The 19,451-nt window shown below is 39.6% G+C and overlaps 2 protein-coding genes across 5 annotated transcripts in view; both read left to right on the top strand.

Moving 5' to 3' along the window:
- LOC142160851 (ovostatin-like) overlaps positions 1–19,451 on the top strand; it is a 203,251-nt gene that overhangs the window by 171,583 nt on the left and 12,217 nt on the right. The gene's annotated exons all lie outside the window — the stretch shown is intronic.
- The window catches only part of LOC142160849 (ovostatin-like), a 62,627-nt gene that overhangs the window by 30,959 nt on the left and 12,217 nt on the right, over positions 1–19,451 (top strand). For 3 of the 4 annotated variants that reach the window (XM_075215880.1, XM_075215878.1, XM_075215881.1), the window contains exons 15-31: positions 14–163; positions 2,114–2,281; positions 2,521–2,659; positions 3,255–3,375; positions 5,226–5,454; positions 6,835–6,958; positions 7,066–7,184; positions 8,378–8,429; positions 9,270–9,353; positions 10,501–10,677; positions 11,428–11,509; positions 12,314–12,467; positions 13,247–13,318; positions 14,355–14,517; positions 14,922–15,142; positions 15,223–15,438; positions 17,139–17,263. In XM_075215880.1, coding sequence (XP_075071981.1) covers positions 14–163; positions 2,114–2,281; positions 2,521–2,659; positions 3,255–3,375; positions 5,226–5,454; positions 6,835–6,958; positions 7,066–7,184; positions 8,378–8,429; positions 9,270–9,353; positions 10,501–10,677; positions 11,428–11,509; positions 12,314–12,467; positions 13,247–13,318; positions 14,355–14,517; positions 14,922–15,142; positions 15,223–15,438; positions 17,139–17,263 — 2,396 coding nt within the window. The remainder of the gene's footprint in view (positions 1–13; positions 164–2,113; positions 2,282–2,520; positions 2,660–3,254; positions 3,376–5,225; positions 5,455–6,834; positions 6,959–7,065; positions 7,185–8,377; positions 8,430–9,269; positions 9,354–10,500; positions 10,678–11,427; positions 11,510–12,313; positions 12,468–13,246; positions 13,319–14,354; positions 14,518–14,921; positions 15,143–15,222; positions 15,439–17,138; positions 17,264–19,451) is intronic. The other variant, XM_075215879.1, reaches the window with a different exon arrangement.

Genomic DNA, 19,451 nt, shown 5'->3' with positions numbered 1-19,451 from the left:
TTTTATTTTTTAGGTTGCCATGACTTTCTCAGGAGAAAAAGGAGTGCCGGGCTCTGACGTTGAAGTACAGGTGGCTGCAGATCCAGCTTCCATTTGTGGACTCCGAGTGATTGATAACAGTCTCCTGCTGCTTAACTCCTTTGAGCCGTTCTCGCCTGATGGAGTAAGTTGTGGAGAACTAAATTACTGTGATTTCCTACCAAAACCTTAACTTTTACTTATGGACTCCTGACCTCAGTCTTTCACCAGTTATGGTCTAATCTTTCTTCCAAATGACCAAATCGGTGCTATTGAAACAGATTCTGTATTAAATGTACATGCATGCCAGATCATAAATCTATTGTAAAGACTTGTCACCTATGAAGCTTTCTGTGAGTGATGGTTTCCTCTAACCCTGTCTGACACTCACCTGTGTGCTACAAGCTTGCAGCAACAGTGGTTAATGCTTGTCTTCACTGCAGAGGGGTACATCTTTGGGATGTTGGCTTTAAGGGACTGGCTCACCAGAGGGTTAGGAGGGGCTGAGTGTTACTTATTCAGTTGTATTTGGTGGCTTATCTTTATTCTGGAATGTTACACTGCTCTGCATTGTCATAGCTGGCTGTAAATTCATCCAATTAATAGGAATTAATAAAACTTGCCACTTAGCCATTCATATAATAAAGGCATACTATTGGAATGCGTTGTGGGGATATGAGTGTTTACATCAAGACACATTCTCCATACAGTCTTATTCACATTTCTGGCTTTCTCAGACTTCTGTGCTGTATGGGGATGGCAGAGTTTGGTTTCAAAGTGGCTTCAATAAAGGGCACTTTTCAGAGGATCAGAAACCGGTAGGGGGTTTGCCGTACACTGTTAATACACTGTTAATACACTGTTAGTTTAATTGTAAGGTGCCTCCATATGCTGCAGCACTGTAGAGTAAGAACTTATATGGTAGATTAAGAAATGATTAGATGAATAGAGGGCCCTGCTCATGATCTTATAATCTAGTAAGGAGAGGGGAGCGCTGAGACAACGGGAGCTAGTGTGGCTCAGAGTGGAGATTGACACATGTAAGTGTAATAGTGTGAGTAGGTTAGGTGGGAGTAGAGTAGGCTCTAGTAAAGAGGTGGGTTTTCAGAGTATTTGAAGGCTGGGGAAGAGTCTGATCAGGTGAGTTTGGGAATTAAATAGATGGGTAGTTTGGTTTTATAAATAAAAAACAAGATTAGATGTAACATCCATTTCTTAGTTTATGGATGCACCTGTGTTTAAATCAGTTACTGCCTAAATCACCTCTCACAGTGGAATACTACATATCCCCTTAAATTTTGTTCCCAATAAACAATCTGTATTCTATCAATAATAGTAAATTGCTCAAACTTCTCATCCCAGCCAAAAGACTGGGACACAGCACAATCACTACTCCAGTGGGAGGTGGGAGTGTAGCATACACTGGTCAAAATTGTTTTTTTGTTTTTTTAAGCCGAGTGCACAGCAAACCCATATTGGACTCCCATCTCAAAGGCAGTAGGGCATCTTCTGCCACTTATATAGCCTGCCTAAGATCATCTGACTGTCTTCTCCTCAAGCCTCTAAACCTGCTAAAGATGTTTTGCAGATTTCTGTACTTGGACGTTTCATATGAGCAAGAGTGTTTAACAAGCTTAACTGCAATCCAGTGGTTAACCCAGAATGCATCATATGTTGGAACTTGTGACCAGGAGATTTCTGTAGCATATCACACTTTTCAAATGGAGGCGAGAATGAATATCTAAGTAATCAACAGCACAGTATAGGGGCGTGGCTTTATAATTACTTCTTGTTCAAGTAATATAATTGCTTTGCATTTTACTGCCGATGTTAGAAAGTGTAATACTCCACCAAATTCTCCCATTTCAAAGTTCCCATCTATGGATACAGTTGTTGAGACTGGTATAAAACTCATCCCCCTCCTTCTGTATCATAAATGCCTTAAATGTTTTAATTAGCTGGTGTGAGCATAAGTTTGTGTGATAACTTTACATAATCAGTCCATATTCACAGAATACATTTACTTCCCTCGTTCCTGTTTCCCCTCTTGCCACAATAAATATGTGCACAGTGCTGATATATGTCCATATTACAGATCTACGACTCCATTGGGACCTGGCACTCTCGTAACAACATTGATGGCTTCACTCTAGGGGGCCCAGAACCCCCGTGTGAGGATCCAAACAAAATCGTCTTCAATAATGGAGAGTACTATAAGCCTGTGAGCAGCCGCTCTGAAGGAGACACCTATCAGAAGCTTATGGTTAGTATGTGGTGAGGCAGACTTGTTATCCTGTAGTCAGCAGGACAAAACTTGCACTAGGGTTTTCACCACCTTGTTTTCTTTTATAAATAAAACTTGGATACTGAGTAATGCTTTTCCAACCTACTGTTGTAGGATATAATTTAATACACAATAGCCCGAACCTAGTCCAACAAACTCCCAAACCGTTGAATGCATAAATTTTGTATGCAGTTATATAAATGTCTTGTTTCTTTCAGGCACTTGGGCTGATGGTTAGCACAGATGCCACACTGAGGAAACCCGTGGTCTGTGGTGATAATCCCCCACCTGAGTTTGCAGTTCCATTGGCTGGTCTTGCTAAAGGTGAATACACGTCTGTGGCTCATTCAATAGCAGGTATCCAAATTTAGAACCTTAACCCTCCATTAAATAATTAATAATTCGATTTATATCCAGATTATATTTTAACAATCTTTGAGAAGGACAAATCGGACAACACACCTGTAGATTATAACCCCATCTTGGACTACTCAATGAAGCCAGTCACAGCTAATTTAACTCTTTTCAGATGAGTTTTCATTTTGTGAGCAAGGAATATGGACCATGAGAATTACTATAGTAATCGATCACCATCATTTCTTTGCTTTTGCCTCAATAAGACACATGGACAAGCAATGGATTAAGTGTGGAGGGAGAGCAAAAACTGTAGCCAATCGCATTAAAATAACAGCATTTAGCCAATTAGATCATTGACCTCTCATCCCATTAATGTTTCTAACTAGTGCACAAATTGTGGTTTCAATTGTGTTCTTTAATTTTTACGTCCATCTCTAGTCCGACTCTTAAAATTCAATTTGTGTATAATCATTCCCAGTGTTGTCATTCCAAGTCTCTACAGACTTGGTAGAATACACAATTAATGATCACAAGCCAAAATTGTGTAAACCTGCTAACTTTTTTTTTCTTTCCCCTTTATCTTCTGCGTGTACAGCGCCCCCTGGTGAGGCAATCAACAGACTTGCTTTTGATGGAGCAGGTGGTTCTTCCAGTACAATTAAAACAGTTCGGAAAAACTTTGCTGAGACTTTCTTGTGGACTTTTCTAACTCTTAAGTAAGTGTGAACATTCCTGCACACGCACGGATCACTTGATCAAAAGTTTTGTCTACTCCTCTACAAAAGTGGTTTAGTGACTACATTCTTGGCAGGTGCTTTGTAGCCATCAGCTATTTATATAGCACCACTAATTCTGCAGAGCTGTACGGAGCTCACTCACATCAGTCTCTGCCCCATTTCGGCTTAGTCTAAATACCCCCCCACCCCACACATAGTGAGACTAGGGTCAATTTTGATGGCAGCCAATTAACCTACTAGTATGTTTTTTGGAGTGTGGGAGGAAACCAGAGCACCTGGAGGAAACCCACACAAACACAGGGAGAACATACAAACTCCACACAGATAAGGCCATGGTCAGGAACCAAACTTGTGACCTCAGTGCTGAGAGGCCAAAGTGTTAACCACTGAGCCAGCATGCAGGTCCATACATCGTTCTATCATAAGGTCTATTTATGACCCCAGCGTAGTAACCACTAATATGTATCGCTGAAAATCTTTCACCCATGAGGGATCCAGCAACGCCTGGGATGGCGTTACTTTGCTGCAAAACAGTTCTCTGCTTAATAAATTGAATAATGCTTCTGTCCTCAGGTCTATGGGGATAATGGTAAGCTCCAGTAATTGTGGTTAAGGCTGGATAAATCTAACATTCCCTTTGCTATTAAAGAAATGGTGAAATGCCATTTGCTGGCGTTCAGGCTGCACTTTGCCTTTTCATTGCTTGTTAAATAGACCCCTTAAGATCTGTCCTATGTAAAAGGGTGATGCATTATACATATTTTTTACATTTTTTTTTTTTTGTTCCCGTTTATCTAATCTGGCCATACTGGACTTGTCTTCCTGACCAAACTCCAGGATAAGTTACCAATATGGTCGCACATGGGGATGCCCCAACTGGATATCTTTTCAGTATTGCCGTCCAATTGGCAGCTGTCTGGCAAACTGATTTCTAGAAATATCCAAAAATTGCCTACTTCAACTGTGTTCCATTTGGGTATTACGGCTTTCTTGCATTGATGCAATGGACAATATTGAACCATTTTGCAGATTTCCCTTGTTACCCTTCTGTGTGGGTGATCAGCATTGCTGACCATAGTCTGTATTGCTTATAAGGTCATTGACCTTCAAAGAGCACAGGTGGGCAAATTGTCTCACCAGCTGTTGTGGAACATAAAATGCCAGCATGCTGTGCTAGCTATGGCACAAAGCCACCAGTTTGAATTGGTATTCTGGATGGCAACAGTTTTCAGAAATGCATCAGCAGTCTTTATTCATGCAATATGATTCTTCCTTTGTTATTGGGTTTCACATGTTACTATGCATGTACTGGCTCAAAGGGAATTAAATTGTGTACAAAGTGTCTCTGACCATTCCAGAGACACTTCACATATTTTTCCTTAGAAATCTCCACTCCTTATCCTCGTGCCCCATAGAGGTTTGAGGAAAAACAATCATACTTTTACCATACAACCTATAAAATTCTACAGCTGCAATGTTCTTGGTAACATCACTGGTAATTGAATCTTCCCTTCAGCATGAAATAATATAAGCTTTTCAAATTTTGTCTTTTTATTTAGTCCACCTACCCTCCTAATTGAATAGACTACATTCTTTTAGTTGTTCCATGGCCATTTCTAAATTAACACTCAGGGCTAGATTTACTAAGCTGCGGGTTTGAAAAAGTGGGGATGTTGCCTAAATCATAATGTAAGATGAGAATTGCACTTTTTACTTTGATTCAAATGGTTGATAGAAAGATAGATTTTTTTTTTATTTTTTTTTTAATTTACCCTACAAAAATATTCAGATTGACATACATGGTAGGTAATTTCTATTTGTGTTTCCAGCGCTGAGGGTCAAAATTCTGTCTCTGAGAAGGTCCCAGACACTATCACAAAATGGCAAGGAACCGCCTTTTGTTTGTCCGATGAGGGAGGTTTCGGCATGACCAAATGTCCAGCTAACTTTACCACATACCTGCCCTTTATTGAGATGTCTCTGCCGTATTCAATCATCAGAGGAGAAACCTTCGTCCTGGTTGCCATAGTACGTAACTACTTGGAGCAATGTGTCAAGGTACGTGATGGGTTCTGATGCTTTATGGTTTGTGCTGTAAGAGCACAGATTTAAAACTTGGCTCATGAGTAGGTGGGTGGATCAGGGCGTTCAACCGCTGATGTATCTAATACGGTTTCAAAACGAAATGTTATATTTAGTGTTTCAGGACAAGATGGTTGAATGAGCTTAAATGGGAAAGAGGTGACTGCTAAACTACGGGGTGCTTAGCAGGGAGCCAAAGACTTTCTGGGAATTCTAAACCACTGGATATCAGGTGTCCAGATTGTGCATATTTGTGCTGTATAATGCAAGGGGTGGAGGTCTGAGACGCTCAAATACTCATTTATCAAGCCAGCGCTGAGAATCTATCTGTAATTCTCTAACCTTTTGAGATATTTAAACATTCCATTGTTTAATCTTCAAAAACGTAAGATCTAGATCTGTCTAATCCTCCAGAGTTCGTTACTTTGGGTTCTTGTGAGTAACATCAGGCAGTAGTCATTATAACATGTACCTCTTTCTAATGGTTTTTATAACTGCGTATATTAATATTCCCTGACACTTCTCTACATGTGATCAGACATGATTTACAAGGGGATGTGTCATACCTAATTAAAGGAAACTTTATACCCAACGTACAACTTTGTACATTTTTCAAAACCAATGGAATGTGAGATGTGACACATGCAGAGCTGTAACTTAAAATGTGAATGCCTGGGGCAAGGAAGAAAAATGCCCCCCACCCCTAGCCCTCAATTTTAAGCAAACAAACCAAAAAATATTCATAAACTACGCCCGCTCTTCAGCGTTGCTCCCTGGGCAGCCGCCCCTATCGCACAGCTCTAGTTACAGCCCTGGACACATGAATTGAAAACTACATTGATTTCTCCTCACACTCCTTTCTTACTGAAGCATTATTTTTGGAGAACAATGGGCAAGTACATAAGTGGAAATTCACTTTCAGCAAACCCTACTGTCCTGGCAGACTTGTTTGGGATTTCATTACCATTAGGTATGACAATTGTATTCAATGTGCAGACCTGAGCATAGCTGTCATATTCAAGTGTGCTGAAAATAAATGTTTGTCTGGACATTAAAATCCTCTAAGTTTGACTTTCCCAAGCGTAATGCACAGGACTAAGTGGTGGTTTTATGGCTTCTGCTGTACAGTCCCATTGTGGCTCACAATCCTACATAGTCTGACAGGCATTTGCAAATTGTGGAATTGTATACCTGTGCATACATTGCTGCAAATGAGTACAATGCTTTCATACTCATTGGTCCTAAATGATTTGTATGGCAGTGACCATTTAACTTTTTAGTGCAGCTCTTATCCTGTTACTTTTGACTCTCTCCCTACTTATGGAAGTTGCTGTTTGCCTTGCTGTCTTTGTTTAGGTGCAAGTGACCCTGGAAAACTCTGATGCATTTAATGCTGTACAGAAGGAAGGAGAGCAGGATGCTTGTATTTGCCCCAATAAGAGGGCCACTTACAAGTGGGAAGTTGATGTTAACAAAATTGGTATGAACAGTTTCCATCACACTTCTGTTATCTGGCCACTTCTGGACAGCCAGACTCTCCCAATTGCTGCTTGTATCGGTCTCTGGTTCATTCTGCTTTCTTCACAGGAAAGATCGAGTTTACAGCGTCTGCTCAGACGACGCACATCGGCGAGTCTTGCGATGGCCCCAATGACTCCACTCAGTCTCCCCGCAAGGACACAGTGGTGCAAAGCCTTATTGCAGAGGTGAGACTGTCAATGGCTGCAAGTACAAAATCAGATGTTTAATAGAATAAACTTATTGGCTCTCCTAGTATGCCATAAAAACGAAATAATGAGGGTTGTTCAACCAGGCAGCCCTCAGGCCAGATGCTGCCCCAGACCATCTCCCTTCTATGTTGAATAGAATTTGTCCTGCGTACAGATGGTGGCACCAACTGTGTGTGTGGGGGGGGGGGGCGGGGGAGGGAGTGTTCATCGGACAGCACTGATCTACACACTTCTATAATCTTTGATCAGTTATTCAATTCACCTTTTTTATATTTCACATTGGAGAGCTGAAACTATATTTGACTTATGACATTAATCTGGTTATTTTAAAATAGAATGGTTTTTGTCTTTTGTGTTAACAAATTTAATGTGCCTCTGGCATAAGAACTTTCTCCCTGCATTTTGATATAGTGCCTACTGTTCTGAGAGAAGTAGTGATTACAGAAAACACCTACTTGGTACAGATATTTTCATTGTAATTAACTGATCTAGGGAAGATAGTAAACCTGAACTCTTAAATCATTAAACTCTTCTGGTAATTTCTTATTTTAAAAGCATTAGGGAGTAGATTTTACTAAGGCTTCTGAAAAGTGGAAGTGTTGCCCATAGCAACCAGATTCTAGCTATCATTTATCTAGTATATTCATGGAAATGATGCCCAAAATCTGATAGGGCAATTCCAGCACATGTTTTTTTTTTGATAAATAGAAGCTTTAGAAAATCAAACCCCAGCTCTCAATTACTTTTTAACATGTACATTGTAATGGTATTGTGACAAACTGTAAACTGTTTGACCCCCCCCTGAACATCTCCCATAGTAATCCCAATTATACAGAACAGTACTGCAGCAGAAGTGTTTATTGCTGTCACAAGTATCTTGCATTGTCATCTACTGGTCACCAATAATACAGCGCCGATTTGGAAAGTCAGCATTTAGTTGATCTCCTTAGAGTTGATGAAAATAAGTAGCCAAGTGTCCCACCTGTTCTCTAAAAGCTAAAGCATTAAACTGCACATCTACAGATTACTTCAGTCATGTAACCTCTACGATCATAATTGAAGTGTCAACCTATGTCCATTAACTTTTAAAATGTTTGTCTGCTTTTTGCATTGTGTAATGTCCTCACTGACCCCTATGACGTATGTGACCTGTCTTCCTTTTTTCCAAGCTTGAAGGAATCCGGAAAGAACTGACGTTGAGCAATCTAGTATTGGTGCAAAGTAAGTTTGAAATGTTCCCTACTGTAGTTTTCTTGAGGCACAAAGATCGTCTTCCAACTGGTTCATATTCTGCTGAACGCTGATGTTTTGAAATGTTTAAATGTCCTTTCATGATGCAACTTAATATTACCATATGGCAGAGACAACCATTCATACTCCCATATGAGTTTATAACCCATTAGTTAATTGGACTCCATAAGTTGTTGTGGGGAAAGTAAAGTCCCCTTCTGTTTCAAAATATAGCCTTCCTAACACAGAATAATTGTCATAAGAAGAACCCCCTCATATTTTCTGGCTCTGAACTTCTTCACTGTCCCCTAGAAGGCAGAACATTATAGAAACAACTCTATGGAATACAATCCTTGAAATATTAAACATTCAAATATTATCACATTCCAGAAACCCATTATTGAGACCTTCCCAGACTTGAGGGTATATTTACTAAATTGAGCATTTGGTTGCTATAGGCAACATCTCCACTCTTTCAAACCTGCAGTTTAGTAAATATACCCCCTGGTGAATTAAGGTTCATGTATTGCATCAAACTTCTCAGTTACTTCTAAGGACAAGGACCCATTTATCCGATATCTATGCCCAATGACACATTAAACGAAGTGGAGGCATTGATGTGGGAGAAACACTTTGCAAAATATTTGCATAGCATTCTGTAATATGTTCTCCCCTAGATAGTCCTGATATGCCACCATCCTAACATTTCTTCCCATTGTTTATTCATCATGGTAAGTAATGCAACTGAGGCATCTGGTTTCTGATGCTTTGGGAAATGAGTTACTCTGGTGTTGCTTTTCCTATGTACTGACTTGTCTTTCTTTTTTATAGACAAGAGCACTGAGATACCCCTCACAATAACACCACCAGATAATGTTGTGCCGGATTCTGTGTCGGCGTATGTTACCGCTATTGGTGAGACTCCTGAAGACACCCTCAATTTGCAGAAAAACTCTCATCCCATATTCCCAGTTTACTTGTTTTGTTATATTGCTGAAAGTGTTTAGTACAGTGCATATTTTAATGTAAAAGTTTACAAAATACTATACACCCTGCTTTGGTTTTATTTTCTATAAAATAAAGGAAACAGAGCAAGTGTGATACCCCTGCTTGGTAGTATTGATTCTATTGTGAATGGTTGTATTCATGACTCTTACATGAAACTACCCTTTGGTCAAACACTGGGCAGTAGCGCAGTCTCTCACACCTCTGCTTCCCTTTGACCCACATGACAAAGGTCCCCAAACATGTTAGTTTGACTACACTTTAACAGATGTAATGCATGATACAGCTACACCTGTATGGGCTGATTGTATAGTGAGACAGTCTCTTGTATTTGAATCTCAGAACATCTTGCAGCATAACTCGTTCACATTATTTTGTTGAATAAATCACTTGGCACTTTGCAGAATAAACCTGTTTTATCATTACGCCAATCAGATTCCGCTTGGTTCTCAAGCCAACCTCACTCATTGAGGCCTCATTAGTGTCCTCATGCTCTCCGAGTCTGACTCTCACTCGGAGCCAATTGGCTCCTCTTGCTGCTATGATTATCTGGTAGTTTGCACATTCTTGGCATTCTAGAGCCAACAAATCCACATGGGAAGGCAATCTTCGGAATTTCATATGTTCCATCTTGTCACTATACCTATTTTCTCAATATTTATGGGACTATCACTTTTTCTCCTCTCCAGCTTCCAACATTCAACTATTGATCCTCTAAATCCCACAAAAGTTCCTTGTTAGCTGTGAAACTCTAATCATCTCGCCTACAGTGGTACATACACAATTACAGCATTCCCTGTTAGTGAAGGCTCCCTGAGTAATAAGTTATTTAGCATGATCTTTTCCCAGATGGTCTCACTATAACTTGTCATAGCAAGGGCCGTTTGTAAAACTGTCTTTGTAGGGTTATATTGGCCGTTGAAGACTTGATAACTTGAAGTCCTGTAGCTCTTGGCAATGCACATACGGTAGTTTGCCAGTGTAGGAACTTATCCAAATAAGATCCAATTTATCCTTTTTTTTTTTTGTTCACTCACGGTCTCGTTCTTTCCTACAGGTGATGTTTTTGGCCTCTCATTACAAAACCTCCAGGATTTGGTCCAGAAGCCTTATGGCTGTGCTGAACATAATCTTGCCCGTATGGCTCCCATCCCATATGTAGTGGCTTATCTCAACAACACCGGGCAGCTGACAGATGAGCTGCTTCAGAAAGCAAAGGGTTACATGTCTGAGGGTGAGCCTGGCTCTAAAGTGAAATGTAATCTGCCTTAGAAATATTTCAAAGAATTCTGCTGTAAAAAGAGGTAGTGTTGGGATTCAGTTATAGCCATTTGAGCTAATAAGGTGCGAAAAGAGCTTCTCTAGGATTTAGAGTCCAGTTTGGCATTTCAGGGTAAATCTTTCCAATGGCCAGAGTATTTTTTCTATACTACTGTTCTACATAAGTCCCCAAAATAAGTACTTGGTGCCTTGTCTCTTAAATGGAAGCATCAATTAGGGATTAAGGGCTTTAAAAATTCCTGTCACAAGTGTGGGCATGTTTTATTCCTTACAAAAAAATATAGCTCTACAGAAAGCACTTCTGTAATAAATCATAGCAGCTGATAGACTATTATCTTTATGTAACATTTCTAACACTGGTGTTTTACCTTGTGTATCGGGAATAGAGCAATAAGTAGCATGATAGGTAACCGCGATGTCCATGGGTAAGGGGAAGCGGGAAATGCAGAGAAGGAACCAGCCATTGGTTTAATGTGCTGAAAAGTGAAATTACTGTAAACAAATGGGGACACGTATTATACAGCCTAACATCTCATACGTTTCTCCAGTGTGTTCTAGATGAACCTTCTTACATTTCAAGTAGCTCTTCCTATTATAAACACGTTTCTGTATACAAAAGGCCAGCATGTACTTATTCTTATGTAATGGTATTGCTAGGAAATAAGGTACAGAGAAATATTGCCCTGTTTTTATCTATTTCTAGGTTACTATCGTCAGCTCTCGTATAGCTATGGTGGTGGAGAATATAACTTATTTTCAAACTCAAGAGAACAAGGGAATTCAATGTAAGAATGAAGAGTTTGGTTCAGAACTCAGTCTGCAGTGGAGGAAGAACAAGGCTAAATGAAACTATGAAGGAGCATTGATTGTTGGGGTAGACCCTATAGGTTAGACTCTAGATTGAGTAGAGAGGAATGGATCAGTGTAGATTCCAGAATTGAAGGGAAAATTGTTTAGTTCTAGTCGATAACAAAATTTGTTATTGACCAGAAAATCATGTTAAATGAAGATGCTCTAAGCATGGTAACGAATGTATAGGTGTAGATCTTGCACTGTGATGCATACCACCTAACTATTAGCTACTTGTAGTTGAGACCATCAATAGAGCGTGGCCACATTGCACAGGGGCCACCCAGAACCCCTTACCCCTCCACTAAAAATACCCATTTAATGTCTCACATGCTGCTGGCTTCCATTTAGCAGGGCACTCCTCTGACCTGTATAGAATTGGGACAAATGTCCTGCTCCATGGGATATAGGGATCAGTCCCTGAAATCGGGACAGTTTTGGAGGAAGGCTAGAGAATTTGAATTTATTTTTATTTTTTTATATGCAGAATACAAACTAGTATCTGTCATGAGACTGCAGTGTTCAATGGCAGGAGGACTGGTGTGTGAGGAAAATATCTAAATCCACAACGCAACTATTTCTCAAATATCTTGATTTCCTGGGACTGTTTTATATGTGTCAGTGAATCATAATAGCTTTTATTTTTATGAAGACTGCTTATATTTTAGGTTCAGTGTACATTAAGTATAATACACTTAGAGTTGGTGGATTTATCTGAAGAGGTTTTGTTCTTCTTGCAGGTTGACTGCCTACACCTTTAAGACATTTGAAAGTTGCAAACCATACATTTTCATTGATGAGACTAGACAACAGCAGACACTAATCAGAATGGAGAGCTCTCAAAGGCTTGACAATGGCTGCTTTAAAGCCAAGGGGAATGTAATCGCAATGCAGGTGAGTGATTCCTATAGAAAGTGTCCCAAAGAAACAGTCTACATTCCATCCACTGACTTGCATGTTATAATATTGTCACTTATAAGGCGCCAGACAGAGGGGAAATAGATCATAGTACATAAAACGTAGAGGACCAACAAGCAAATGCAGTACATGCAAGAAACATAAATGCAATAAATCAAACCTATGGTTATCATGAATAACTTTTCTGTATACAAAACATTTGTCAGTGCTTATCGTTTACACTGCATATCTGTGTGTATCTAGCAAATTGAAAACATGAGGTATTGGTTCATATATTGATTAAAACTTTTAAGCCTGCATACCAGCATCAAGGGCACCTCAATATATGCAAGTCCTACACTGACCTATGTTTTAAACACCATTAAAATGCAGTTAAAATCAGATGCACTCACCTCTCCAGGTATAGGGGTTTACATCTTGCAAGGGCTGGCTTGTGAGCCACACCCAAATGTGCCTTAAATAGGCTTGATGGACAGCTGCTATGACAGTAAGGCAATATTTTGAAACAAAACCAGAGAAAATAAAATCTTTTGTGTTCAGTTCCAACAGCCATGAGATGTCCAGATCGTACCTCCCCTGCCACTGACGCTCCTAGAGCCAGTCATGAGTATATAAGCTGCTATTAGATCAAAATAACATTATTAAATTAGGTTAGTGTGTATGGGAGATCTTAGTGCCTTTCCTCATAATTGGGATTCAAAGTTTGAAAAGCAAAACTCTTGCCAAAGTAACTAACTTTTTTTTTTTTTTTTTAGGACACAGACATTGATCTTTATTATACAGCTTACCTTTCTATCGCCCTCTTGGAATCCAATTGCAGGTTATCAGTAAGTAACCTTATCCATTCTAAGAAAGCAGAATATGTACAACAATGTGTCTTGCATACATTTGATATATCTGATTGGGTTTCTTTACATTCCTGCTTCAACCACATCATTGCAATAGAAGCATTTTCCACTAACTCGTCTGTATCCATGATCTGACAGAGGAACAATGTCTGACTATAGATGGCTACATGGACATTGTTTCCACCCTGACACATGTCCTTCAATTGTACCGAAGACACATGACCTCTAAATTGATTTATCATGTGGATGCCGCCTGAGCCAAGACATCTCTAATGATGGAAATGGAATTGCTCTTACTAGTAACTGTACACACAACGAATCCATGTAACAATGTCTGCTTCTCCAAATCCTTTACCAAAAACCTTCAGATTTTTCTAATGCATAAAGGTGCAAATATTGCAAACGCAACCTTGGCTATGTGAGAAATAATATTTAGGTTCATATACTTGTGCCTGAGGCAATGTTGTTGGTGATCAATTGTACAAATGCTTAATTGCATTATACTTATTTTGCTGGTATAAATTGCAGTCAAATGTTTCTGTTTTGTGATGGTCCCACATCTTAAATGTGTTAGGACTGTATAGTGCTGTAATTTCCATAATGGACTCTGGAACTTCGGTAAATCTCATATTTCCAGCTATAGACTGGTAACAGCTAGTGGGAGCACTGTAACAAAACAAATCATGTGCTGATCCATAGCACGTGTAATTCTCATTATTCATAAAACTCCCTTAGGGTTTTCGTCTTAACAGAAAATGGTAGTGGTTTTCCATGTTGAACCTATGAGCCTTATTCAGTTCTTGGTTAGACAAACGACACCAAGACACGACTCTCCCTGACCGTTTCCCATGGTGAAATTTGGAACAAGCTGTTATGCTTTACTTCCATCCAGGTTTTGGTATATACTGGGTAACATACAGATCAAGCTTGGCAATTGTTTTTTTTTTTTTCTTGTCAAAATTCTAAGCTGCTATTGAGTGACAACTGATTAGTTCTGGCTTCATTTATCTTCCAGCTGACGCTGTTGGGAGGTTGCATGGAGTGTCTGAAAAATGCCTCCAAGACTGAGCAGACAATCTTTGTCCAAGTCCTCATGCTCTATTCCTTCACGTTGGCTGACCTCCCAGAATATAGAGGCCCTCTGCTTGAGAAACTGATGAAAAAGGCAATCGTTGCAGGTATAATGCTTTAATTTATCGGAATGTTATTAGCAACTGTAGCACACTGATAATACAGTGCTTACACATAAAACTGCTGAATTTTAGTTCCACATGATAACAAACTTGTATTTAAATTAATGTGCAAGCACAAGTAAAATCATCAATATATGGGCCAATTTTGTGGTCCCCGATGGTACTGACAACTGTTTTTATAATGGTACTATTTGTATCATGGGTGCTAAGGAACGAAATATTGGATGGACTTGTTTTGGAGAGCTGGAGAATCCTTAGTTTCCATCTTATCTTCTAGCACTCATACGTGTGCTTATTTCCAAAAAGAACTAGACATTGCCCTCCATTGATGGTATAGGCATGACTCTAAGGTTTGGCATCACTAACCATAAAATGGTGTTCCTCCGCAGATGGCACAATGCACTGGGAGCGAGAAGAGATGCCCAAGAGGCCATGTTTTCCATTTTTCAGGCCTCCTTTTGCCTCAAATGAGGTGCTGATAACATCTTATATGTTACTAAGCCTGGCAGCAATGCCCGATCCTTCTAATGAGGACCTTGCGACAATGGCAAAGATTGCCGTATGGCTCGGAAGCCAGCTGAATTCACATGGGGGCAGCACTTCCACACAGGTAATAGCGGTGACTTATGCTTGCTGCTCCATAGTTGTCTATTCCAAAAAAAGCTTTTCCCTCTATCTCCTTTCTTTCAGGACACTGTATTGGCCCTGCAGGCGATGGCTGCCTTTGGTAAGATGCTATACACCCCCGATTCCCATCAAACTGTGGTGGTCAAAAAGGGCAATGGTGAAATTGCCAGTTTTGACTTAAATAAAAACAACAGACTATTGGTCCAGAGACAACAACTTCCTGATGCCACTGGAGACTACAGCATTGACGTCAACGGTTTAGGATGGTGCCTGATACAGGTGATATTATTAAATCAATCATATGGCGTAGAAGACACAAAGATTTGTCCCCACTAGATATCTATTTAGTAAGAACAAAAAAAGTCAGATTATAACGTCCCCCAAAACTGGTAATATTTGAAAAAAGTCCTAGGGCTAGATTTAGTAAACGGCGGGTTTGAAGAAGTGGAGATGTTGCCTATAGCAACCAATCCGATTCTAGCTTTCATTTTGTAGAATGCACTAAATAAATGATAGCTAGAATCTGATTGGTTGCTATAGGCAACATCTCCACTTGTTCAAACCCGCCGTTTAGTAAATATACCCCCTAGTGATGTATCAAGATGGTGGCATAAATGTTGGTGAAACTTTATTTGTAGAACAGTGACTTGTTTTGCATTTTGTTGCATGTTCAGAATAGTTCATTTTTCTCAATCATTGTTTCTTAATGATTATTTCAGTCAATCTAATAAAATGATTACATTTTGGTCAATGAAGCTCATTGCTAGCACCAATCTGGGTCTAGATCAGGGTCAACAATTTAGTCTTTGGGAATTGCAAGTCACCTTTGGCAGCAGGTATATAGAAGTGGTAAAGAAACTAACACTAAAGGGACAGACATCCTAATGCCTTACTAGATACTTCTAAGGAAAGTGTGGAGGATCAGGGTCCCTAGGTTGGTTTAAAATGCATTTTTCTCCTACGAAGCTGCTACACTTCCAGGCAGGACTAGGGGATTGAAACTCCAATCTACACAGAAGAGCTGAATCAGGATTGCTGACCAACAGATGTTAGTATTGTTCTCAGTCTGAGTACAATCTACATAGATCCAGGACTCAAGCTATCCACAAACTCATCTTATGACTGCCCCAGAGCATGCAGATTAACCAGAGCCCCTTGCCTAATACTGTTCAGAGATGATGCCATAAAGTTTCTGCTCTAAACAAGTGAAGCGAGGCCCAGTTGTGTTCAGCTTTTTTTCACTGTCTTGCATTAATTGTCCATGTTTATCTATAATGGGAAGTACCTAGCCTCAGTGCTGAGTGAGGCTAGGAACACTGGGGTCTGCATGGCTTCCATGCTGTTGGCTCCTTGGTGCTCTTCTGGATTACTGTTATATACTAAACTTAATGACACAATATACAATTTTATTTAAAAAAAATTTGTAATGTGCTCTCGCCATGAAGCATAATACAGTAACCCTGGGATGCATTTGACAGTGGAACCTGGGAGTTTCGTTAAAGGGTAGCTAGCTGGTGTGTAGTCGCTATGGTTTCCATAATCCCATTTGCTGCTAGAATAGCTTTATTTGGAAGTATTTATTCTATCCTGTTGTCTAATCTATGTTCTAGTTTTACTTACAATTCTATAATGGAAATTATAAATGCATGAATCAAATTGGAAAAAGTGTAAAATTTTTATAATTTACAGACCCTCAACTTGGTATTTAAAGTAAAATTCCATGAGTCTGACTAATGGGAAGCCACAAGTTCTCTTCGCCCTGGTCTGCAGTCTCATCCCCATCCCCCCCCCCCATCCTCTACAACAAATCTGCATCATAGGGGGCCACAAAAACGGGTCAGATCCAGTTTATTTGTGAGGGGCCTCAGGGCTAGTGTCCTGGCACTTCAGCCTTTCATTGTAATTTTTGTTGTGACAAGCTCCTTGCTGGGGGAGAATAGTGTTTTCAGACAATGTATTTGTGTCATCTTTCATTGTAGACCACAGTTGTCTACTACATCCCAATACCCAAAGAAAATTCTGCATTCTCACTGGATATTACAACCTCTTCAGCAAGCTGTGTCAATGGAGTGGCATACGCTTTCACCATCGATGTCCACCTCAGGTACGGTAGCTCTAAGCTTCCTAATAAAATGGTGCAAATACAGGGCTCTCGTTTCTACAAAACATTAGTGTCATATGGTCACCTCTCGTTTTCTAAAGTTTACATCATGACTTGTATTGGGTGCCAAATCCAGTATAATGGTGCAGTCTAATCTCAATGCATCAGGACTATATTCTAGGAACATAAAACATCCGGGTTGTAGTCAATTGTTTACCCAGAATACAACAAAAAACAGGAGCGATGTGCAATGAATTGGCTTTTTTACCATCATAACTATACCCCAATATCTATTACTTTTTGACCCTTTGTGTGTTGTATAATTTGGGTAGCTGAGGGAAAAATGAGAGGTTCAACACACGTATGATGTCACACAGTTTACACTGTGCCTTCGATTTGCAAATGGGGCCCTAACTGACTTTAGTGGTTCTGGAATTAAATCATGTAAAATAAGCCTTATTGTTTGGGGAACTGGGGAAGAACCATCACTGTCAATCACAACCATGTTCAATGCATGTTAAAAAAAACCCAAAAAAACCAAAAACAAATTTGGACTACTTCCTAAATGAATGATGTGACTGTCAGAGCACGAAGGTAAAGTGTGCCTGCTAGGACTTCTGTCATGGGACACGTTGAACAAGTGATTCCGTATGATCATTGTAGCAACAGTCAGTATATTAGTACACTGGGAACTAAAACATTGAGGCAGTGTCTGTTCACACCACCGTATGACTGCTTGCATACCATCGTGTGAACTTATTCCAAATACAGAGTATACATATTTACCAAGAAACAAATCACATGTGCTACAAACTGCTTTCCAAACTTCTGTCCTTGGTAATTGCAAACAGTATCAATACATACAGTAGAATCCTGTCCTGAGTTATTGTTTAAATGATTTGCCATTTGTACCAAATGGTAGACCAAAAATTGGTCTTAAAAAATAAGACTGAAATAGGTACTGTAGAAAAAAGTGAAAACAGTTGACAGCCAAATTCTCAGCTGTTTCAGAGGAAAGGGATAATGTTTTTAAAACTCTGGGAATTCAATTGGGCGCGTTACTTGAAAAAGTAATATGGGATGCGCACTATTACCGCTGTTGCAAAAATAGTGCACGTAAATACTGTTATTACAGTAGTTTTAACTAGGGATGTGCACCGGCGACTTTTGAGGTCTCGTGTTTTGTGTTTTGGATCCGGATTTTCGTTATTTTTGAGGTTCGGATTTGTCTCGCAAAACACTTGACGAAAGGTCTCGGTTCGGATTTAAGGTATTGGATTCGGATTTTTTTTGAAAAAAACATAAAAAGTTTAAAAATCAAGTTTTTGGGCTTATTTTCACTCCTAGGCTATTATTAACCTCAATAACATTCAATAACAAGCATTTCCACTAATTTACAGTGTATTCTGAACACCTCACAATATAGTTATTAGTCCAAAACGTTGCAACAAGGTATCTTTCTGGACTGCGTAGAGGAGTGGGTCACCACAATATATATTAAAAACCCTGAACTTTTATGATTCGCACCAATAATTGTACCTGGACTGCGTAGAGGAGTGGGTCACCACAATATATTAAAAACCCTGAACTTTTATGAATCGCACCAATAAATGTACCTGGACTGCGTAGAGGAGTGGGTCACCACAATATATATAATAAGAAAACCATCAACTGGTTTGATTCGCACCAATAAATGTACCTGGACTGCGTAGAGGAGTGGGTCACCACAATATATTAAAAACCCTGAACTTTTATGAATCGCACCAATAAATGTACCTGGACTGCGTAGAGGAGTGGGTCACCACAATATATATAATAAGAAAACCATCAACTTGTTTGATTCGCACCAATAAATGTACCTGGACTGCGTAGAGGAGTGGGTCACCACAATATCTTAAAAACCCTGAACTTTTATGAATCGCACCAATAAATGTACCTGGACTGCGTAGAGGAGTGGGTCACCACAATATATATAATAAGAAAACCATCAACTTGTTTGATTCGCACCAATAAATGTACCTGGACTGCGTAGAGGAGTGGGTCACCACAATATATTAAAAACCCTGAACTTTTATGAATCGCACCAATAAATGTACCTGGACTGCGTAGAGGAGTGGGTCACCACAATATATATAATAAGAAAACCATCAACTGGTTTGATTCGCACCAATAAATGTACCTGGACTGCGTA

This window comes from Mixophyes fleayi, chromosome 6 (assembly GCF_038048845.1).
Source record: "Mixophyes fleayi isolate aMixFle1 chromosome 6, aMixFle1.hap1, whole genome shotgun sequence".
NCBI classification, from domain to species: domain Eukaryota; kingdom Metazoa; phylum Chordata; class Amphibia; order Anura; family Limnodynastidae; genus Mixophyes; species Mixophyes fleayi.
This window is presented reverse-complemented; position numbering and strand designations above follow the sequence as displayed.